At 36.3% G+C, this 23,557-nt stretch overlaps 5 protein-coding genes across 8 annotated transcripts; 1 reads left to right on the top strand and 4 right to left on the bottom strand.

Moving 5' to 3' along the window:
* Nucleotides 1-79: 79 nt before the first annotated feature.
* On the top strand, nucleotides 80-4,004 carry LOC119075777 (GPI ethanolamine phosphate transferase 2). Its single transcript, XM_037182337.1, has 13 exons — nucleotides 80-319; nucleotides 385-571; nucleotides 909-1,045; nucleotides 1,102-1,177; nucleotides 1,230-1,418; nucleotides 1,478-1,617; nucleotides 1,681-1,886; nucleotides 1,950-2,146; nucleotides 2,202-2,862; nucleotides 2,925-3,063; nucleotides 3,123-3,441; nucleotides 3,506-3,684; nucleotides 3,773-4,004. The coding sequence occupies exons 1-13, from the start codon at nucleotides 174-176 to the stop codon at nucleotides 3,972-3,974; spliced, it is 2,778 nt and encodes a 925-aa protein (XP_037038232.1). The 5' UTR covers nucleotides 80-173; the 3' UTR covers nucleotides 3,975-4,004.
* On the bottom strand, nucleotides 3,914-5,488 carry LOC119077270 (vacuolar protein sorting-associated protein VTA1 homolog). The gene is made up of 5 exons (XM_037184420.1): nucleotides 5,215-5,488; nucleotides 4,828-4,978; nucleotides 4,606-4,763; nucleotides 4,377-4,547; nucleotides 3,914-4,317 (listed from the first exon to the last, which is right to left on the bottom strand). The coding sequence occupies exons 1-5, from the start codon at nucleotides 5,390-5,392 to the stop codon at nucleotides 4,058-4,060; spliced, it is 918 nt and encodes a 305-aa protein (XP_037040315.1). The 5' UTR covers nucleotides 5,393-5,488; the 3' UTR covers nucleotides 3,914-4,057.
* A 204-nt stretch (nucleotides 5,489-5,692) lies between these two features.
* LOC119077545 lies at nucleotides 5,693-6,904 on the bottom strand. Of its 2 annotated transcripts, none has more exons than XM_037184766.1 (4): nucleotides 6,675-6,904; nucleotides 6,497-6,619; nucleotides 6,327-6,438; nucleotides 5,693-6,264 (listed from the first exon to the last, which is right to left on the bottom strand). In XM_037184766.1, the coding sequence occupies exons 1-4, from the start codon at nucleotides 6,710-6,712 to the stop codon at nucleotides 5,731-5,733; spliced, it is 807 nt and encodes a 268-aa protein (XP_037040661.1). In that variant the 5' UTR covers nucleotides 6,713-6,904; the 3' UTR covers nucleotides 5,693-5,730. The 2 variants fall into 2 exon arrangements, with proteins under 2 accessions (XP_037040661.1, XP_037040653.1); XM_037184758.1 differs by having other exon boundaries at nucleotides 6,327-6,441; nucleotides 6,675-6,903.
* Nucleotides 6,905-8,127: 1,223 nt separating this feature from the next.
* Nucleotides 8,128-21,706, bottom strand: LOC119075495 (mucin-17-like). 3 transcript variants are annotated; one of them, XM_037181964.1, is made up of 11 exons: nucleotides 21,389-21,706; nucleotides 12,308-12,431; nucleotides 12,044-12,248; nucleotides 11,830-11,980; nucleotides 11,122-11,773; nucleotides 10,946-11,062; nucleotides 10,721-10,888; nucleotides 10,511-10,615; nucleotides 10,279-10,452; nucleotides 8,932-10,215; nucleotides 8,128-8,879 (listed from the first exon to the last, which is right to left on the bottom strand). In XM_037181964.1, the coding sequence occupies exons 1-11, from the start codon at nucleotides 21,413-21,415 to the stop codon at nucleotides 8,242-8,244; spliced, it is 3,645 nt and encodes a 1,214-aa protein (XP_037037859.1). In that variant the 5' UTR covers nucleotides 21,416-21,706; the 3' UTR covers nucleotides 8,128-8,241. The 3 variants fall into 3 exon arrangements, with proteins under 3 accessions (XP_037037859.1, XP_037037875.1, XP_037037867.1); XM_037181980.1 differs by having other exon boundaries at nucleotides 8,932-10,209; XM_037181972.1 differs by having other exon boundaries at nucleotides 11,833-11,980.
* On the bottom strand, nucleotides 16,398-17,620 carry LOC119077667 (uncharacterized protein YIR042C-like). Its single transcript, XM_037184913.1, has 2 exons — nucleotides 17,397-17,620; nucleotides 16,398-17,317 (listed from the first exon to the last, which is right to left on the bottom strand). Exon 2 carries the CDS (start codon nucleotides 17,209-17,211, stop codon nucleotides 16,474-16,476), a length of 738 nt encoding a protein of 245 aa, XP_037040808.1. The 5' UTR covers nucleotides 17,212-17,317; nucleotides 17,397-17,620; the 3' UTR covers nucleotides 16,398-16,473.
* Nucleotides 21,707-23,557: the final 1,851 nt, after the last annotated feature.

Below are 23,557 nucleotides of genomic sequence, written 5' to 3'. Positions count from 1 at the left end.
AGAAAATTTTAATTTATTTTTCATCACATCCCATAATTTGAAAATTGAACAGATTCCTATTCGTACTGTCACACCGTATTTTTATTGACTGACTGACTGACTGATTGTTTTGTTTATTGGAGTGTTGCAATGTTTACTTGTAAAATGGTCAACTAAAACCACCCCGCAATAATATGAAATCAGACCAAATAATTGTGAATTTGTTCCTGTGTTTCGTTTTTGGTGCAACCATTTTTATTTACGGCTTCTTTCCTATTTCATTCAAAAATGGTAAAACAGCCACCGCAGACGATTTACCTGATGTTGTTCTTGATGTTCCGTACGTACTGATAATGGACCGGAATTCGAATTGTAATTTAAAAATTGATTTTTCCCATGTCTCAGACTCAACACGAGCGGTTATCGTTCACGTCACTCCCATTCAGTATTAATGGTTATCGATGCCATGCGATTGGATTTTGCGATGCAAAATGAATCAATGAAATATTTCTCCAAATTGATGAAGAATGACGATGCGTGTCTATTTCATCTTAAAGTTCAACCGCCAACTGTTACACTGCCAAGAGTAAAGGTATGACTTGACTGATTATACGCTTCGGTTAATCTGTTACAGACGGCAAACATATGACCAGTATTATTATCCGATCTATTACTTCCATCGATCAAAGTATTTTAAATCGGTTGATTTCAAATCTTGTACTTCAATTTTGTATCATGCATTTAAAGGACCATATTACCCAGAGCTTGTCATTTTCGTCGTCCTTATCGATAACAGATGAATAGCCATATGTGACAAATTAATCAGAGTTCGCTGTTGGTAGAAAATGATGGTGGTTCTTCTTGGACTGCAACGTCGCGATAATCCAAGAAGAACCACCAGCAGGTTAATCCATTGCATACAATTTTAGGCAATGATATCAGGAACCGTTCCAAACTTCATAGACGTTGTGCTCAATCTGGGCAATTCAGAATTAAAGACTGACTCTTTCGTTCACCAATTGCTGCTAAAGAAGCAGAGGATATCATTTTGTGGAGACAACACTTGGTCAGAACGGAAATTTAGTTTTAACTTTCACGTTTCTATAGCTTTACAATCCTTAGGGTGAAAATGTTTCCGAATAAATTCCATCGACAGCTGGAGAACATGGATTCATTGTTTGTGAACGATTTTTACGAGGTCAGTTAGTTATTGGTTTTCAATTAACATTTCCACTAACTGACATTCGTAGGGTGACAAAAATATTACTCATCGGCTTGAAAGTGAGCTGAAGTCTGCGGATTGGGAGCTGCTGATTTTACACTATTTGGGACTTGATCACATTGGACACGTTGAAGGCCCGAAAAGCCCAAAAATCCATACGAAGTTGCAAGAAATGGATAATGTTATCATGAGAATACATCTGGAGATTTTAGACTGGGTAGGTTCTTCGATGCCCGACGACATTTACGGTTTCTTCATTCGACCTTTAAATTTAAGAAAAAACGACTGAAACTTCCATCATTGTTTCTAATCACCGGTGATCATGGAATGAGAGATACAGGTGGACACGGAGGTAGCACTTTTGGTGAGACAAACATTCCTTTAATGGTCGTCGGTGCAGGATGCCGACAAACTGAGTAAGTCAGAAGAATCTAACTTATGTGTTACTGCGGGTTGATTTACTTCCACCGAATTTTTAGAGAGATCTATCAACAAATTGACATTGCTCCGACTGTGTCTGTACTACTGGGACTACCGATACCAGATTCAAGCATTGGATCGTTGATAACGGATATGCTTGTCGATTTAAGCTACGAAGATCAACTGTATGCGTTGAACTACAATAGCGAGAGACTTCTCAAAATGATTACCGAAAAGATTACAGAAAGTGAGCTTCGGAACAACGGTGAGTTGCATTGTATACGGAGGCGGGATGGTGATAATACTTTCTGTTTCTGTCATTTTTTAGAATTTTTCACTCAATTAATGGAAGCCAAGGTCTTACACGCCAAGTTTCTACGTAAAACGGAGAACCTTGAAATTGCCTACAAACGTTGCAAGCTGCTCTACTCGTCGTCATCCCGAGCAATGAGTGACCTCTTATCAACTTTCTACGTTAAATATGATCAAATAAGCGTAGCACTGGGCGTAGCATTGATGACTGCGGTTAGTTTAAATAATAATTTGAAAATTTTCCAATTCTTCAATTGATTTGTTTCAGACGTGCATCGTTCTTATACGCTTTGTGATGTCAGATAATTTCAGCGACACCATAACCATCGGTTTGAAAATTCCAACGGTCATATCCATTTGTGTATTGAGTGCCGCTCTGAAGCATTTAATATGCGAGTTCTCTGACTGTAGTTTATGCTTGAATCTACCCGTCTCGTACATATTCACACTAGCTACGGTGGTTGTGACATTCTTCTTGCTTACAATGTCAAATTTAAAATCGAATTGGTCGAACATCCAGTCAACATTTTCCGGTTCAAAGTTGATTCGAATTTTATTGTTTGCAACGTTGGTTCATACATTTTCACTTGCCAGTAGTTCGTTCGTTGAAGAAGAGCATCAGACGTGGTACTTCATTACTCACACTTTTTTGCTGATTATTTGTATAATGTCGCTGAAAAAGCGGCAGACCGAGCAATGGTTTCTGAATGCGGAACTGTTAAAACCCGAAAATCGACAGAAACGAACCGGGGCTTGGAGTGTGTTCGAACGGTTCTTCTTCGAATTCAATTGGTTTATGCTATTCGGGCTTCTGTTGGTGGGACGACGACTAAATCAAACTGGTGATAAATGGCTTAGTTTACCGGACATTGGAGATTTTTTGACCACGGAAGAGCATCGCCTGTGGAATAGTTGCTTTGTGGTCGTTTGTAAGTGCATTAGGACGTTACCCCAAGTAATATCCAGACAACTTCAGATTTACATTTTTCAGCTCTGTGCGCCATGATCTACAAACTAACCGATTTTAATGGGACCCTGACGAATGTCTTAACGTTTACAGCCGCGGTGCTAATTTATTATTATCGCACGTTAAACGGCCACGTATACTTTGCTGGAATCAAACCATCTGAGTAAGAAGGAAAATGAGAAACAAAAATGTTTCATTTTGTACCCATCTCATCCACTGTAGGTCACATTCTTCCATCACGATTTTCTGGTTGAACATTCTCGAAATCGTTTGCATCAACTGTGTCCCGATTTTCTACAAATATTTAAAACGGACCCATTCAAGAGCCGATCTGCAAAACGCCCTCGGTGTCAACGTTACGATATTTTGCCTTGTTTCGGCACTGTTGCACAAGCCACACAACATTTACCTGAATTTTGTGATTTTATTGACATGCGACATGCTCAACACTTCGTGCAACCAGCTGTTCGGCGGACGAAACAATTTACTGGTTAAAGTGGTGGGACACTACTGGATCGGCAAAATGTTTTTCTTTTATCAGGTTCGATACAAACCGAGTGCGCTGATATTTTGGAGATATAATTTTGTTGACTGATCTTTTGCAGGGAAATTCAAATAGTTTGGCTTCGATTGATCTCAATGCCGGCTACGTTGGCTTGCAAAATTTTAATTTTGCCACAGTCGGTGTGTATCTGACGCTGAACACATTCAATGGACTTATACTGACTTACCTAATTCTTCTATACAATATATTTGATGTACAGAGCAACGATCGAAGCAAAAGGTAAGTGAATTTTGATGAATTTCCACCAGAGCCTTTCAGTCAGTTCATGTCTTATCTCGGATTGATTGACTGTTTTCTCTATTTATAGCGACATTCCTTACACCATGGGACTCACAAGTCTTCTAGTCATACTTCCATTTACGTTTTACGCGTTCGTTACCATCTGGTTCCAAAGTCACATCTTCATTTGGACCGTATTTTCGCCAAAATTAATTTACGAATTTTACCATTTATGTTTAGTTAGTTTTTTAATTTGTTTAACTCGAATTTTCCACAAATTTGTTTATTAAATGAGTGCTGCAAAAAGCATTGCAAAGGCCGGTTATAGTTTTGTATTGTTGCCAATTAAAAGTTTATAAAAAATTGAGCACTTCTAGCCGCTATCTTCACCCGTTTGCAATAAGCGCAGAGCTTTCTGTAGATTTTCAATGGCAGCCTTGACATCATCATACGTCAAAGCACTGCCAGCCCATTTGCAATACTTTTGTGCTTTGATCATCTGGTCACCAGTCAATTGCACGTTAGTTGGAGTAATTGCAGCAACAGCAGGAACTGCCGCTCCAGAGTATGCTTGGAATTGGTCTGGTGTTGTCGGTTGGGGAGTAGCTGGTGTTTGAACTGGTGCTGGAGGATCTAAATTGGAGGAATTGTATTTAGTTTCATTGAAATCGTGCCATAAGAAACAGTTCTACTGGGATATGGTGAGAATCCGATAGTGGGTGGAGATTGATCTGGTTCGGGTAGACTGGAAGAAGGTTCTCCTTGACTAGTTGACGGTTGAGGTACTTGCGGTTGAGGTGGCTTTGCTAAGTTAGCCAGTTCGTCGTCTTCGTCTTCTTCTTCGTTACCTTCGTCCATTGGACCTGCAAAATTGATTTAATCTCAATTGTTCGGATGGACACTCTTCGGGGAGTTAAATACCTGGAACCGGAGTTTCACCATTTTTCAGGCAATTGTGAATGTACGCTGCTTTCCATTTGGCGTATTTGCTATTTTTCTGAGCCTCGTCACTCGGCTCACCGAACGTCAACAATACATCGTATATCATACCAGCTGTGTAGAATGCCTTGACCACATTCCTAAACAATTAAATCTTAGTCGAAAGTTCCACCGACCGATTAGTATTCGCAGAAAATTATTTACTTTCCGAAATTCGAAGCACGATCTTGCTGATCAGCATAGGAAAACAGTTTAAAAGCATAGTTCTCAAGGTAAGCCTGGGCGACAACCTCATTGGTAATGGACTCATTATTTTGATTTGCCTTTTTGGTTGTCTCAAGCCAATCCATTAGTCCTGCAAAACGAAAGAAAATTTCTAATTTTTTAAGTCGAATGTTAGGCAACGCCTTGTCTTTTCAACAAACGATCCACTTGAAATAGATTTGTATCCGGAATGACGTCATAGTTTCCACTATTTTCGCTACAAAATCAATTTGACAAGAAATCGAAAAGATTTCATGCAGTCAACAGAGAGGCATTTCGATTTCTCAAGCCGACGCCAAATAGTTCTTTCAATCAGTATTCAATTACCAATCAAGAGTGCAGTTTCTTCAGGCTTCTTTGTGGACAGCTTTAATCCAGTTTGTAAGGCGTAGATTCTGGACCAGTAAGCCACGACAATATCGCGGGCGTCATGTTCTTGTGCAACTTTCAAAAAGTGTGCTATGGGTTTCAATGAATCTGGACAGGCAGGAATACCGCTCGACATTGTTGATTAAAATAGAGATTTGCACGAAAACACAAATTCCAGCAATTAATCACACACCAAAACAATTTTGACAGAATTTTATTGACCATATGATTCATCCTGAGCCTCCGTAATAAAATAGAGCCAATGCGAATAGTATAGGCCGTTTATCTGCACGAAATTTGAAAATGAAGTTCGTTTTTAGAGTTACAGACGACGAAGGGCGTCTTGAGAAATTGATGTTGTAGGTGCTTAATTGACTTTAAGTGAACTCAAAGTAGTTAAAGGAAAAGGCTGGCAAGTCGTCCGGAAGTAAAACAATAAATGAAACTAAATTTTATCTGAGATTTGTCTGTATTTTAAGAAGTTTCAAACTTTGGTGTAACTTTCCACTCGATTGGGGTTGACATTTTCGTGAAAACGTTCTCCTGTTTCTTCGACGGTTTCTTAAGAGCTTTCTTCTTAACTTTGAATACATCTGTCATATCTTGTCCATCAGAAAAGTCCGCCTTTGCCTTTGCTAGCTTTCGAATTTTCACAGTAGCTGTGTACTGTAATGCTCCCTTACTCACAGGGTCATATGCACATCGTACGTCTACAGCAACTTTACGAAATTTTTCCCTTTGTTGGCGTGGGCGTGCTAGCTCTTCAGTACCAAGAGATTTGATAGAAGCGTATTCGTGATTTGTGGGAAATGCTATGCGCGGTATTTCATAGACGACATCGTCTTGTTTTTCTGGTCTTGGTTGAGCTAAATTTAGAATTCTATCCGTGGCAACGTATTTCAGAGCGCTTTCAGCAATAATATTCGGATCGGTATCTGGGCAAGGCTGATGTCTAGGCTGAGACAATCGAATAATGCGGTTGATATCTACTTTCCCCTTGACTCGTTCCTAAAAACAAAATATTTTTTTTTTTAATTTAGGACAAATGTTACTCAATTTGTTAGCACAACCATTATTTCCGGTTCAAATACTTTCTTCGGTTTTGAAATGTTCAGTAGCCATTTCTGAAAGTCATCAGGTCTAACCTTTGGTTTCCTTATGTGGGTTTGTGACGGAGTGGTTTTACTATAAAATTAAATCTTAAAAATTGTGTTCCTAAATATCTTGGAGCTTTTACTACTTCTTTTGTGCAAGCATTTTACTGTAAATCGTATTGAGGCTTTTCTCAAGGTACTGGTCCAAGTTCTGCAACTTTCTTCGCTCAAGTATCTGATTAAATTCCTCCTTGACAGCCATAAGCTTCCTGGAAGTGGGTGATTGTTGTTCAATGATGTCATCTAAGATGTGAATAGTGTTACCTAGGTATTGGTAGTCCTAGTTCTGCGGTGCGACTCATTTTTTCGAGTGAAAAAGCTATCCCTTTAATTTACTCAAAGTTGTGATCTTGGAAAACGCTAATTGGTTAGTTTGAACTTTAGCATATTTTGCACTATGAAATTTAGATATTTTTTTCCATTTTTTTAAATTAAATTTTATAAAAAATTTTAAACCAGCAAATATACAAGCAGTACTAAGTTGTCTTAGGCATGCTTAGATGAAATTAGATTTTATCAAACGTTTGGTGCCATAGAGTCTTTTTTATCACATGACGCTTTCGCATACGGTTATTTCACGTTGAGTTACTACGAAAGTCAGGCGATGAGCTTTGACTAATGTTCTAATGTTTACAGAATGTATGATGTGATAACGAGATAAAAGATTGTGATACCTTCAGAAAAGGATAATCACCAACGATGTGCTCAGCTCAGGCTAGTGAGGTTTTATGAATATTAAAACAAACGAAGTAAAAGATTTTGCAACAAACGATGCGACACTATGTAAAACTATGAATAACAGCTCTACTGATTATAGAACGATAGGTTTGCAATTTCTAAAAGGTAAAGAAAAGGAAGTAAATATTCCTCCGAATTTTGACTGTATTACGTTGTTAATTCTTCGGATTTATTATCATGTGAGGTGTCATTAGAAGCGTCTAATTAAACCCTACAACAATGTAAAAAAGACAAAAGTCAAAGCTTCAGCGTCAAATCCTCCAAATTATATTTCTAGACCACTCACAGAACTTCAAATTGTCTTATTTGATTGATTTAATTCGGCCGCTAGCAATAATTCTCAAAAGCTGAATTATGATCTTGTGTTCCTCTAAATGACGGCTTTAATTGTACCACGTATGCGTTGTTCATTAAACTCACAGTTAGAGTAATAGGAGACTCACAGTCATATCCTCTTAGAAACGGCTATCATCTGCTGTCGACAGCAACGTTGGAAATGAGCAGTAATGTGGTTTTATATAGCAAAATAAATGTTGAAACAAATGAAGTAAAAGAGTTTGTGTCAAACATTAGGTGATACTTTAAACAGAAGAAGTAGTAGATTTAATGATTATATATCGAATCTCGATACGTCTGTTGTGTCTGAAAGGTTACCAAATCGAAATTTCAGATAAAGACAACGTCTACACAAAAATTTAAAATGAGCAATAACCTCAACATTTACTACATTTTTAAAACAAATGAAGTAAAAGAATTTGTATCGAACATTAGGTTATATTTTAAACAGAATTTATATTATATACCTGCCGTTTCGTTTCTGAAAGGTTAACAAATCAAAATTTCAGATAAAGACATAGTTATTGATATAGTACTGCAACAGGGTCAACAGATAAACGTACGAAATGCCTTTATGCCGGTGGAATTGTCGTCGTTATGTATTGTGATTTCGGATTAACTGCTTCTGTGAAACATCGGACTAAACTTTTCAATTTGTGAAACTTTATTTTTTATTCGTCGCTTGAACGGAACTGCATAATTTAATGACATAACTGTAATAATACTATGAACGAAATGTTTGTTAGGAATAATTTGATTACGTCGCCGACGACGGTTGATTTGTGTCTTTTGCGGTCACTGATGGATTTCCCAGCAAATGACTCAGTTGAGTGCAAAGATTTGGTAACTGTATACTATTTGGAAAAACATTTGCATCGAGTTTGTCTCCTTGTACGTTGTGCTGGCAATTCGGCACAGCAATTACTGGTATAAATCCAACAATACCGAACGGTATTTGATTTTGGTTGATCGGCTGTTGAGCATTTTTGAGGTTTACTTGCAGATTGCTTATTTGAAGAGTTTCGCCGTTTTCGTTCGTCGGTACTTCTGTTTTGGTAGCATTTTCTCTAGCTTTAATAAAAGAACTCAGCCAAGAGCAAATGGTCTGAGCAGGTGGACCATTTCCACCAACTCCAACGCTGCTAGCACCTTGAACGTAATCGTTGCCAGAAGTAGGATTCGTACCTGGGTTGAGGTTTGCCGTTGGTAGAACGTTAGATCCAAATTGGATTGGCATTCCACCCAAAAATGGGAACGTCATGAGGTTATCATTGGCGAATGGGAATGGTAAAATATAAAACGGCCACTTCGATATTGCAATGTTGAAATTCGGAATTTCCGGTACAAGTTGGTCAACATTCGGTGGATAAACTCCAATAGCAGTGCCTAAGGAGCCTAAAAATGACCGAATTAATAAAAGAGCATTGAAAATAGCAAATGAACCAACCTGGAATAGGTGTGCTGCTCGGATTGTACTGAGGAATGAACTCCGTTTTAGTGTTTGCATATTTGCTCACGGGTTGGATATTGTTTTGGTTGTTATCGCTGGCTTTTTGTGCATTCGAATCGGGATAAAAGTTTGCATTTCTATTTACTGCATCCGGATATCCATTAAAACTAGACGGTTGTCTGTTGGAATTGGAAGCTGGTCTAACAGTCGGCCTTAACACGAACTTCGGTTGATGTGGTGAGTTATCATAAGGTACTGAGTTTCCCTTTACCCGATTTGTAGATGGAGTTCCTCCATCAACTTCATTTAGTGGAGTCGGTGTCGATCCCGGATTATATGCTGTAAATGATGTGGTTGCTGGATTTACTCCAGGAATTATTCTTTGACCGAATCCTGAATATATTTTCAATTGATCGTTGGGTGCCTTTGTTATTAAATCGGGCGATGAGGTTCCCGGTCTCGATTCATCCGGATATTGAGTGTTCTCTGCATTCGCCGATGTTGTCCGTGATCGAGTATAGAGGAATGGATATTCAGTTGGTCCTACAAGTTCCGGTCGAGTGTTATGAGTAATCTCTGGACGAATATTTATTTGCCCTCTTGGATTGGAGTGATCATCTGGTTGATTGGAAATTACATCATTTGTATTCGGTTCGTCGCTCGGTGCAACAGACGGTGTCATCCTACTCGGCTGAAACCTAGTTTGAGATATCGCATTCATGTGCGTTATGATTCCTCGAATTGGTTCGTTCTTCGGTGTAGTAACTGTAAAGAATCCTGATGGCTGGTTCGGACGAGTTGATTCTCGTTCTGGATGAACAGTGCTTGGACGACTTGGGTTAATGACTTCCGATACGGAATACTGATTTCCGTAAATGGGTGTTCTGTCAGAGGCAATCGGAGTTGAAGGTTGTTGAGCGCTTGAGTCTGTAGTGTCGTTGTTTTTGGAAGGGAATGAACCTGATATGGTCAAATGAGTCAATGGAGTAATCAGAGAAATCGGTGGATTTCTCGCATCATCTGCATCTTTCCTCGATTGTTTTATTGGATTGAGGAAATTTAAGTTGCCAATACCATATTGTGAATGCGGATTTCTTGACCCCAGTTGATATTCCGCTCCATGTGGTCCATTGGTGATGAATGTGGTTGTTTTGTCGTATGTCGGCGCTTTGTTGTCGACAGAATTTGTATCTACCGAATTTTGCGGTGTTGCTTTAGATTCCACCGGTTCCACATTACTGATTGTAACAAAAGATTGTACTCTGGGTGTTGATGTTGATGCTATGGAAGATGGTATACAGACGAAAGTTTAATCAACAATTTCTGGAATCAATTAATTGATACCTTGACTGGGAGCCCTTGTCGGAATATTAAATTCAAATCCTGCTTGAGGTTTGTTGTAATCACCAATTCCAGGATATGTTGATTGTGATGTCGTAGTTTCGAATTCTACATCTATGTCAGTAGTGGTGTAACTTTCAACAGCAGGACGTTGAGAGGCAACGCTACTAGTAACACCTATGCGAAAAAGATATTGAGCAAATTGTTTAATCTGATTTGAAGACGGAGGTCATACCGAATGTTTTACTAGTGGAATCTTGTCTGCTAGAACTAGACTTAGAGAGAGTTGAATGTGAAGTTTCTATGGGTCGTCGGCTGGCATATGGAGTGCTTCGCTCATCTGAAAGCACGACAATTAATTAAGAAACTACTGCATCCGAAATCGCAGTCCGTTATCGGTAGAAATCTCCATTAGAAAGAATTCAAGTGTATTGAAATTACGCACCAGCTGGAGTCGATAATGATTCTGCATCAGTATAGACCGTCGACGAATCCGGATTTGTTGAATCTACGTTTGATTCCGTTGCCAGATCGAACGGCGTTCCAGTTGTCGTTTGAGTATTGAATTTGAATCCATCGAAATTAGTCGGTCGAATTGAGCTTATTTTCTCGGCTGTGATTAGGTATTTGGTCAGGTGGATAGATAAGATACAAACAGTTTACCACTTACTTGAATCGATAGCAGGATATTTTGTACTAACAACTGTGGAAGGCCCATTGTTGTTATAGCTAGTAGAAAATGGTTGACTTTGAATAGGCACTACTGTTGTTATATCTCCAAAGTAACCTAGGATCATTTTTTTTACAAAATCGGGTATTTTCACATTATGAGAATTAAAAAATTACTGGGTTCCGTTGTAGTCGGAGTATCTGGATATGAATTCACATATGAGTTGATAACATTGAGATCATTGCCCGGATTAAACGAATTTATCGGGAGACCAATTGTTGTGTGAGTATCGAATTTGTTTGTGGTTCGGAAAGGAGGTAAAAGATCTTCAGTATAGTCCGATTGACCTAACGGGCTGATGGATGGTGTGACTTTTTGCAATATAAATTTGTCACTTGGTGTTTTCACTGTACTAGGCCCATTGGTCACCGATTCTCTAAATGGTGATGGAGACGTTCCCGCTCGAGTGGGGTGATTCGAAGAATTTACAATTGGTGGAACGGTTGAATGTTGATTTTGTCGATAGGAGATTTTAGTGGCATACTCTGGACCATTCACGTGTGCATTAATGGTTGAGGGTTTCGTTGGTGTGTTACTATTGATTGTCGGTCTTTGAGTCGTCCTTGTTGAAGGGTTCACACCTTCGGGAGACGAGAATATTACCGGTGCTGTTGTTCTCGGACTTTGCTGTTTCGTGTAAGTTGATACAACTGTGCTGATCGGAATCAATTTTGTCGGCTCAGTTTTCATTGGACTGTTGAATGGAATGCGAGGTACAACTACTTTCGGTTCCGGACTTGGTTGAACCGGAAATTTCGTTTCACCTAACTGAAATCACGAAAGGAAATTATTTTCAAGAATTTAATACAAAATGCGATCAATACTACTTGTTGGAAAATTCCCCCAGGTGCTCGAATAACGGGTGCATTCAGAATAACACCTCCTTTGGCCATTCCACATCCAATAGGAAAATATAAATCTTTCCAGTCTAGCATAACGCCTTTGGGTTTATAGGGCTTCTCGTCTGCGTCCACACTGTATAGTCAGCAGAGGATCAGAAAATTTTCAATTTAAATAACTGAAATGACTCTGTCTTACGTGTTTTCATTAACCGGATAGACCAGCACTGGTTTCTCATGCTCTAACGTTCGATAACCTTGTGAATCGGCAACATAGTGCGTTACTTTAAGTAAATCATCACTGTCTATGTATCCATAGCATCCATATGTAACACCATCACCACCTCTGGTTTCGTGATGAAATTGACCGTTCGGCTCGACCGCATAACCGTAGTTATAGGCACCTAATGAGTCGACAATGTTAAATTTATTCGAAGTGTGCGTATTACAAAATAGACTTTACTTGTATCAAAATCAGCCGTATGATATTGCGATTGATGCAGTTCAGGACTGTCGATGTCAATTATTACTTCCTTATCACGTTTTAAATCTATTTTACACCGTCCATTGTGGATGGAAATGATAATCTGAAAACGAAAGCATGGGAAGCAAATTTAAACATAAAATTTATGAAACGACCAGAAACTTATAAAATAAAAATTAATCGCAGACATTTAAATGCATCCCCCATCATTGTCCCAAATCGTGAGACCTTTTGTAACATTCGAATTAAGAAAATCGATATTTAACAATATAACATCAGTGAAACAATTAAGTGCGACCTTAATGTGTCAGTTAGTATATTATCAGAAAAAAATGCAATTAAAGCTTTTCCTCATCAAATGTAAGCGAATCCCCCGCCTGAGTCCATGAATCAATTATTAATAAATTAATTTTTTTGTTTGTTTATTGATCATATAAAACATAGCCATGTACCATTTCGTGTATGTTTAGAAAAAATCAAACAGACAAGAGCATTATTTATTGCCCTTATTTGATTTCAGCCGTTTAACAATAAATTATCTTCGAAAGATAAATAGAAAAAAAAAATATTTAAGTTTTTCTTATGAGCTGCATTATAAATGCAAGGCTGTTGGCTGTGTGTGTTATGTTATTTTTATTAAAATTGATGAATTTCGATTGCTCTTTAAATTATGATTGAAATTCCCACATAAAGCATTCCAAAAATGATTTTCAAATGTCTTCACATCGTCATTATTTGTATAGCCTGCTTTCGTCTCGACTTTGAAGAGGAAAAGTTGAAGGTTGTTCTTTGGCTGAGAAATAATAAAAATTCACTATAACCGCTGCCTATTTGTTATATTAAAAGTTATCTAATTGATAGAGGTTTTTTCGCGCAAAGTTGAACTAATAAATTTGATGAGTTAATTGGCGTTTTGGATAGGTTTATACTTTTCTCGAAATTTAATGTTTTGCAAGAAATTGCTCCTCAATTTTTTTTTTCATAACAGCATTTAACACTTTCAACCTGGCCTTTTTGCAAAGCATCTTCACGTAAACTAAAAGCTTCAATATGGATGATATTCTCACATTCATACACTCACGGAATTTTGAAAACCGACATATTTTCTGTTTTGTGGTTTACTAGTGTTAAGTGAATTTTGCATGTATTTTCGTATGGAGAAATCAATAACTCAAGTAAAACACAGAAACAGAAAATATGTCGGTATGTACCTGAACAAAGCACCTAGCAGGGTAATAGAAGAAAATAGAGTACTACTTTAATCGAAGTATGCGAATATTTCCATACCTTTTTTTCATAATGTCATTGGAAAATTACCATTAAGGCTGATAATGGTATTATTGGTATCAAAAAACTACTCTATTTGACGTGTAAAATCCTCTATTACCCTGCTAGGTGCTTTGACCTGAACCATCATTTTGAAACCACATGCTATATTAATACCCCTGTTGAAATATTGAGCAGATTATTTACTGATAAAGAACGTGTATCTATCTAATGGATGTTCCCTCCTGAAAAGGATGTATTTTCTCTCAAACGTTATACATTTTATAGATTGCTTTTTATTTTATGAAAAAAAGTTGCTTGGTTTTGGCACAAAAAATAACAGGTTTACCCACAACCACCGATTCTATACCCAATTAACCAACTGATTATTATTTAATATTCTTTTTTTAAATGCCTGAATATGAACAAAAAACCGCAAAGATCTACCTATATTATTGACTTATTTATGAGCTTATTTATTTGAAAATGAATCACAAATGTAAAATTAAACACAAAACTTTTATAACGTCATCTCTGTCCTCTTCATCAAATTCACTTTCTTGCGTGATCGTAAATAATATATGCAAAGATTTGTTGAAGCAATTCATTTACTTCTATATACAATATTGGAGCATCATCGCGGTATTATTTAAATAAATAAACAAAAAAGTTAAAACAAATATATTGAACTGGTTTCATATAATCTATTGTCTCTACTTATTTCTGTTGAGTTCATCTTTGGTTTGACAGTTAAAAAAAAGCTTGAAACTCATTGTACGGAAAGATTGCGCAAACTTTTGTGTTAAGATCATAAAGATATAATCATTGAATCTGCATTTCCGTCTCTATAGAAATTGATCAAGTCATTATTGATATTGAATACCTATCATTATATGGTTTACCGTTACTAAAATGTGACGTAAGTCAGGTATTTAGTGAAAAGTATAACGTAGATTTTAATGCTCATTCACTCCTCTTCGAATTCTGACCACAAATTACCATCATAGAAAGAGTGACATAGTCATTTACATAACAAGGGATAACAAATCGAAAAGTCCAGTTGTGAATTTTGTTGATCTGAGGCGAAGCCGAGGTCAATAAATATACAAAAACGTGACTTTTCACTTTTATCCCGAGTTTAGTAATATTGGTTCGACATGCTGAAGCAAATTCTCTTGTTTTCACTAGGAATATTTTCCTAAAATTTTGTACGAGAAGATAGATGGAAACCTCGAGAACGTCCTTCGTATTCGTACAATGTCATTCCCTTTACTGTAAGTCATGGGTGTTACAACAGAAAATACACCGTACGTAACACGATCTCTATGATTAAAAATGTATGGAAATATGACTAAAAAACGTAAACCTGTCACAGACGGCAAGCATATTAACAGTTTTGCTATCTGATCTATTGGCTGCTAGGAATTTCGCGCCGCGTCATTCACAATAATTGACAGAATGACACATTTTGTATAAGGAAAATGTCACTTTGGGGGTTATTGTGAATGACGCGGCGCGAAATTCCTCAACACCGATCTATTACTTCATTTGATCGAAGATTTTCAGATACTGATTTCAGAAATCTTTTACTTCATTGTATTTTTTGCTATATAAGACCACATTAGTCGGACCTTATTGTTTTTTATTGCTGTCGTTGTCGATAACAGATGACAGCCGTCTGTAACAGGTTGAATGTATTAATTTTCTGTTCTTTGTCAACACAGAACTGGATTAATTCTCAACCGATTTACAAGAAAATATTTGATTAGAATGGAATTCCTTAGGTTAGGTTCCAAGGCGGATTATGTTGATCTAACTGCTGTTATAAACAAATTTTTGAATCGATTTCAATATTTTTTCTGGTTATTCGATTATGTCTTATTAACGAACGAGAATAAATAGAAAAAAATACCGAGAGTGAAGTTCACATGAGTTAAATTTCTATTGAATACATGGGACCGGGCATTTTGTAGACAATAACACTCTAATGTGAGCATAAAACCAGACCTGTACCAGAGAATGAAGTTATGAAGCAAATATTAAGAATCGTTTTATCACGTTTCGAAATTTTTTAGTGAAACTAAACGGAATTAAATTATTTATGAGAGATTCAGATCGTTCTTAATAACATCGAAGTTATGCGGTGCAAACCAAGTTTTTAATCGTTGGGTAATCGAGAACCACGCGTAAACAGTATTATAACCTTTCTGCACAGCCGTTTTACGGAAAATACCTTATCGAATACGAAACTCAGCCACTCAATAGCTTTTCGTACAGCCGCAATCAGACTCCATTCATAGCAACGATATTTCAGTCGATCGAAAACAGAATATACTGAGAATCAATTGATTGGATCAATAGTTTGTGACATGAAGAAAATACAGCCTGACCGCCTTCAATCTTACCATGCTGTGGATCGGGTCGTTGGAGTGCTATCATTCCGACGGGTTTATTTGAACTCAAATCAATTACTGCAAAAGGTTGATATTTATTTTTCACTTCCGCATTGATTAACTTCAGGGATTCCTCGAAACTGGGGAAAGGCCCCACATCCATGGAAGTCCAAAGCCATTGTCATGACTGAAAGCTGTGTACAGATCGTCAGCATGTTTCACCACATTCAGCAGTTCAAGACAACATGTACGACCCGACCGGTCAAAATCTCAGGTTGTGATGGACGACATGGCTTCCAACTGTGTACAGTATCACTGATTGTTTGACAAAACTCATTGATATTGGGATCGGCATTGCTCCAGACAGAATTATTGGGTTTTCAAGATTGAAGAATTCAAACCAAAGTTGAAATCGCGTGAATTAAAGATAACAAATATTCGACAAATGCTAAATTTCAAAAATGTGAGTATATTCAACATTTATTCTCAGAGTGAAGAAGGAATTCCATTAATGTTTCGATCGATTGCTCTTCGTATATCTTCTAATTTTCTGATTTGTCGGCCTTGTGCATCGAAATTGTCTAATGCATGCCAAGTTTGCAGAGTGGATCTTATTGCAGGCCACCTGTCATCAGTAATTGAAAACCAAGCTTCATCAAAGTTTCGGCCTTTTTGAACTCTTGCCTTGCAAAATACACCATCCAATTTGAATCCCAATCGTTCGACAGCTTTCCGTGCCGATGCATTATGACTGCCGCAACGCCATTTATAACATCGATAGCCCAAATGATCGAAGACATACGAAGCTAACAGGAACTGTGCTTCAGTTGAGAGTATCGATTGCTGAAGCAACGGAGAAAAAACAGCTCGCCCGCCTTCAACTACTCCATTTTGCGGATCGGGTTCCTTGAGTGCTATCATTCCAACGGGTTTTCCTGTAGCCAAATCGACTATGGCGAAATCTTGAAAATCATTGCACACTTCCGCGTCGATGAATTTTCGAAATTCCTGTATATTGGGGAACGGACCATCTGGCATGTAAGTCCAGAGACGACCATCGTCATGGCTGAAAGCTGCGTGAAGATCGTCAGCATGTTTGTTTGTATTCAGTGGTTCGAGACGACATGAACGACCGTTTAGTGTTACGGGCGCCGGTGGAGGACGTGGCTTCCAATCGGGCACAGCATCACCAACTGGTTGACCATATTCATTTGTTTGCGGCATTGTTCCGGGAACGATGGTCGCAGAAAAATAGAAAGCACTTCACTAAATTTTACTGTTGAAATGTGAACTCCTTCAATGGTCTGAATGTACGAATCGTCTAGATGCTCTGAAAATCACAATTTAAGTTTCAGGTCAACAATCCAATCCGATGGAGTGTCAAAATTTGTTGAATTCGCACACTTTACCTCCTTTCGTGCACCAACCGTTCGTCTCACACGATAATTTGGAATCAGTTTGAAAATATGATGCTAAGAGCCACAAACAATTATCTTCCTATGCCCTTGATACCGATAATTCTGAGAATTCTGCTGAAACTTCTCGTCTGTTAAAAACCAGAGCACTTTTGCAGTACTTGAGTTTTTTTGGTCGTGCTTGTCGTGCCAAGCGTAACGATCATTTGGACATTGGATTCACTTGGATATCAACAAGTGTGTGTAATTGTCACTAGAAATGTGTGCAAAATAGCTATTTTGCTAAATAGTTAATAAATGGGGTGTTACATCGGCACACATCGTGTGAGTAGAATCCCCCTTTACTAACATGTTAGCAACAAGATTTTAAATAAATACCATGCTCAGAAGTGCAGTATTGGTAGATACCAAAACCTGGTAACTTATTATGAATATTTTTACATTACAGTAGATTTTAGTATTGAAATGGTCTCACTGGTCTCCACTTAGTTAGTACTATATTTGGCAGCTCTCACTCAAACACTTTTGCTTGACGTGTGTTGGTTTGACACATAGAGGTAGACTACCTAGAGGAATTATGACCGAAATTCATTGAAAAATTATATCACACACACCCTTAACACGAAAACGTCAACTTTGCGGTTTGACATTAAAAAATGCTTTGAAGAAATTCATTGTATACCGAAAGTTTGCGCAAATCTTTGTGCTGAGATCATAAAGATATAATCATTGGATCTGCATTTCCGTGTCTATATAAATTGATCAAGTCATTGACTACCTATAACGGTAAGCCATTACTATAATGTGACGAAATTATTACAAAAGTCGGGTAGTGAAAAGTATAATGTAGATTTTTGTGCTCATTTACTCCTCTTCGAATTCTGACCGCAAATTACCACCGCAAAAAGAGTGACATAGTCATTCACATAGCTAATTCGAACAGTCCAGTTTTCGTGTGAATTTTGTTGATCCGAGGCGAAGCCTAGAACGTGACTTTTAATTTTATCCAGAGTCTTTTAATATGGATTTTACATACCTCTATTTCTCAAGCAAATTCTATTGCTTTCCCTAGAAATATTTTCCTACAATATTCTACTATAAGATAGATGGAATGCTCGAGAGCGCTCTTCGTATTCGTACAATGTTATATCGAGGAAGACTTACTTTCTATAAAATTCACTGAAAACTTCGTTGTGGTTAAACCAACATAAAACGTCTTAGATGAAATTAAAAAAAAAATCTGTCTTTGATTGAAATAATTCAAAAGGATTTGGAAAAAATTAACCATAGCACTGCTTCTAGCACTAGAAAGCTTCTAGTAGAAGCAGAACTATGACTTAACGTATATTCTGGTTTGGAGTCTGAATTTAGTTTGTACAACACTATACGTAACTTGCAATTCGTTTTGCACTTTATTTCGGGCGTGTTTATTCTGACTTTCAATTCTTCTTCTTACACAAATCAGTGCCAATTCGATCTTCTCTATAATTTCCACGACGACTCTGATTTGTAACTATTACCGAGTAGAAACTACCAACAATTCACGCTATTTACATATATTTTTTGTTGAAGTGTCTAGGGGGTGCTTCGACTCGAGTTGTAGCAATTCCACTATTAAAGTGTCAAAGTGTCAGAAATTGGGAACCGGTACGTAAAAATACGCTATTAGCATATTTAACAAAAAAAGGGGTAAAGCCCTTAGCAGTGGATATTGCAAATGATCCAAAACCTGATGGTCGATATACATTTAAATATTTATAGTAGAATTTTTTGATCTCTTTTCTAATAATATCTGACAGAATTTTAATTGATTACTCGTAAAAGAAATTGGATACCGAAAAATCGATCTTTCGTATCTTTCGTCTAACTAAGTACCGGAAAATGTATGGATCGGAAGAACGTTTTCATCTTTTTAATTTTAACCGGGAAATTGTGACTCTGTTACTGGGAAGACAACATTAGTTCCACCACTGTAGGTAGACAATTCTTTGTACTTATTATATTCGATCTGGGAAACCTATGTAATGCACTTCAGTGCTCTGCGCAAATGTTTATTTTGACGAGTCAATAAATTCCAACTCGTTTCAATATGAGTTTGCATGAAGAATTCCACATCTTAACTCAGTTGAAAAAGTCACATCTCTAAAGTGAGTATGAGTATAGATATTCTTGACAGTTACGCTATATTTCTGTTCAGTTCAGATTATCTATACCTACCGTAGACTTACAATACATATAATATTTAGTTCGAAATCATAAACAACAGTAGTCATCTTCTTTGATTTTTTTAAAATTTAATCTAAAATATATTGAGCTAGTAAATTCATAAAAGAATTCCAATTAGCATTGATTTAGTTGTGTCTGCTGAGCGCTGTGATTCAAAAGGAATGTTTGTTTATACAATAGGATCGTCATTGCTTTAAATATACACATAATAGACTCATTGAATTGAGAGGGAACTAAGAGGTGTTGAATATTTTATCCTCCATGGGCTTGTCCTAAACTATACTTGTTAATTTTGCTATAGAGAGGGAAAATTACTTTTCATTTAGACACATGTTTCTTTTAATAGAAAAGCAGGTTCTGCAATATACAAAAGGTAATTCAATTAAAGCACCATCACGGATGCTGGTACATTGCGATTTAGGTATTAGGAATGTTAGGTACGTCATAAAGCTACGATTGTTCGAAGTCATGTCATTTATAACATCTTTTACGAATTTCTAGCATTTACTTTTCAATTCTGGGAACATCACTATACCATTAAACCTCGAACAGATAATTGAAATTATCTATTACTGACGGCTATACCATATGTTATCGAGAACAACGAATGAAGTAAAAGACTTCATTTTAGTCTGTGTAAATTTTTGGCTGAAAGTAATACATTGCATTACTGTCCAAATGAAAAACTTGGCGTCTCCTGGAGGCAAAGAGCTGTTGGTATTACCGACTTTCTTTTAAAACTATTTTCCCGGATTAATTTAGCGCCCTTAAGAAAGTGAATTTTTCGCCCCTCAGATCGATGCGGATTATCCGTGTGAAGTGGCCGCACTGCATGAAAGTGATCACTAAAAAGATGTGAATTTCGACGATGATGACATACGTTAAATAATTAAATGTTATTTCGTCTCCAGATACCAGAAACATGCATTACTTCTAACCGGAAAAGTTTTTGTACTGTAAAATTCATAAATTTTGATATATTTGTCTAATTTTTGCGTTTTTAAACTCTCTTGCAATTCCCAACTGTATTCACAAACTGCCAAGCTATGATTAGTATAATTATTGATTCAATTACATCTTTTGATCTAAGTATATTTGTAACATAATGGTAAAGAAATCTTTTACTTCATTGGTTTTAACAATCATTTTTATGGATAAGACGGCATTGGTAATTGATCAGTTCGGTCGTAGTTTTCGTTAACAGATGAAATAACAAAAAATTAGCATTGATGTAACAATGCGGTTATAGGTTTTGCGACCCTTTCTTCCATTTTTTGCTCAAAAATATTGAAAGTCAAAGTAAAATCTAACTGTTTTTCCTTAGACGAAACAATAAAATTTTGGACATTGCAGAACCGTCTTAAAACCCAACTATTATTTTACCTTGCCTCTCAAATTTTGTGTGACTAAACTGGTCAACCAATTAGGAACAATCGCAATCACACATTGATCGAATTAATTTCCTCGATGAGCTCATAGTTACATTTAAAAATCAAACTTATTGAGAAACGAAATGCAAAAATGAATCGAGTAAAAAAAAAAGTTGATTGAGGTATCGGCATTGCCAAACCAGTATATTCGAAAGATTTATAGTTTAACGTTTGAGTATAAATCGGGTAAATTGAACGAAAAAAAGCCGCTATTAATGCCATTTCAATTTTTATTGTGTAAATTTCTATTTGTTATGTTTTTGTCACCTCCACATCACCTCAGAAAAATGTAAAAAGTCGACGAAAAGGTCATTTTGTTTTTCAACTCACCACAGATAATGCTAGAAAAATCCTCATGGTTAATTAAAATAAAAAAAAAACTTTTACACCTTAATCACTTAATAGAAAACATTGATGGCACAGCCGTTACAAATTAAAGTTTAAAAAATAAAATCCAATAAATTTGTTTGTTCGAAATTTCAAAATTCTGATCGATTTTTGTTTTCTTCACTTCCAATTAATATCCAAAACTTGCATCACGTTGATTCCAATATTATTTCGTTATAGTCATATCACAAAATCAAACACACCTTTTTGCAAAATTAAACGACCGCGACGGTAAGGTAATCTTTAGCAACTGATTCTAAACTTTCAATTTTAAAAATAAGTCGCACCGAATCGCTCGCATAATATTCAAAGACTCATCTTCTGTTCCACATGTGAGCCATAAGTCGCGCGCGCGAGTATTTTATTATTGATTTTTTTTTCTAAACAAGAGATTTTGAGATGTGAGTGTGTTATATGCCTTTTGTTGTGGTGAAGAAAAACGAAGAAGAAGATGATGATTTTTACTCTCTAAAACTTAAATGAATAACATTTAGTAATTTTTAATGTGGTTATATCATCTACCTGCTTTATGAATTCGTCAATCTCTAACCTTTATATTGCGTGCAGTGTTATAATATGAAGATGAAGGTCGTTCAGTCAATATTAAATGCCCACCTTACATTAATTTGTATAATCTCTCATATTTTCTTGTATGAACTTTATTGGCAATCATAAAAAAATCCTTAACGGTTTTTTTTCCTCAAAGATTCAAATAAATAACCAAACGTTAACAAAATGTATAATTCTTTCCTCTATTCTGCACGTTGTTAGCTATGTCTGATTTATTGGGGTAAAATTGAGATTAAATTTTTATTTATTGTTGCTATTAATTTCAATAAGGAAAAGTGTTGGAATAATTTATAAAAATATCAAGTGAGGCAGAGCAGTGTTGTGATATTTAAAATCAGTGTATTATAATTTGATGCGTCGTAAGATTATATTTTTTAATTAATTGAGACATTTTTCTAATGAAAATAAATGAAATGCATTTAGAGTTTGAACCGACAAAAATTTTGTATTATTAATTATGTAATTACGCCGGAGTATTATAACACTTATACGCGGAATGGGTATCTTAATTAGTTTAAGCTTTCTCTCTTTTGTAAAAAAAGTTTTCATCCTTAATTTCGTCAATTAGACGTTCGTATAACGCATAATGATCTGTAACCTCTAATTTTCCTCTTCTTTAAAATTCCACAAACGACAATGTCATTAGGACAGTTATCGAATCTTCATTGTTTCATTTCGACAAACTGGAATAAAAGTTTCAATTTCGATTGTTTTAATATTAATTTTGCTATATAAAACGAAGCTAACTCTCATTGATGTAGTTGTCGATAACAAGTGATATTTGGGACAATTCCAGCTAAAAAGTATATATCACAGCTCTGCTTCTAACATGAACATAAGATTTTAATTTCTATTTTAGTGTTTCATTTCTCTCACTCTTTAGCCTTCACAGACGGAAAGGTTATGTCAGCAATTTTACTGTCGGATCTATTGCTTAATTTGATCTAAGTATTTCATGAGATAGTTTTCGAATCTACTACTTCATTTTTTGAACCTGCGTTTTGCTTATAAGACTGCGTTAGTCAAAGTTTATTGTTTATTCATGGAGTCGTTATCGGTAATAAATTGAAGCAAATCTTAACACGCCGAAATCCTTTGACGTAACAATTTTTGGGACATTGATCTAGTTCAACAGCTGAAATGTTTTATTTCAATGGTTCAAATAAATATTCTTTATTAAAAGCGAAAAAAAAAGGCTGCAGTAAAAAAACGATCTTTTCAAAAAACAAATATTTACAATAAATAAAAATCATCAATTCTATTACGTCCCAAGGTCCCTAAAATGCAACTAGAATTTCTTCGTTGAATCGCAATGGAAACCTTCTGTAGCAAGTAGTCCATAGAGCGCGGTTCCCCAGAAGCCTTTTGCATTAATGATCCCAATTTCTTTATAAATGTCTTTGTCTCAGGACCCATGCTACCTAGTGATTCAAAACCAATAAGTGTGAATAAATAATTATCTTTTAAACAAATGTAATGATTGTGCTTAGATCTTTCGGCATTATCAGCAATCGAACCAGCTTTTTTGGATGACTGGTTAAC

This window comes from Bradysia coprophila, chromosome III (genome assembly GCF_014529535.1).
Source record: "Bradysia coprophila strain Holo2 chromosome III, BU_Bcop_v1, whole genome shotgun sequence".
Lineage (NCBI taxonomy): Eukaryota > Metazoa > Arthropoda > Insecta > Diptera > Sciaridae > Bradysia > Bradysia coprophila.
This window is presented reverse-complemented; position numbering and strand designations above follow the sequence as displayed.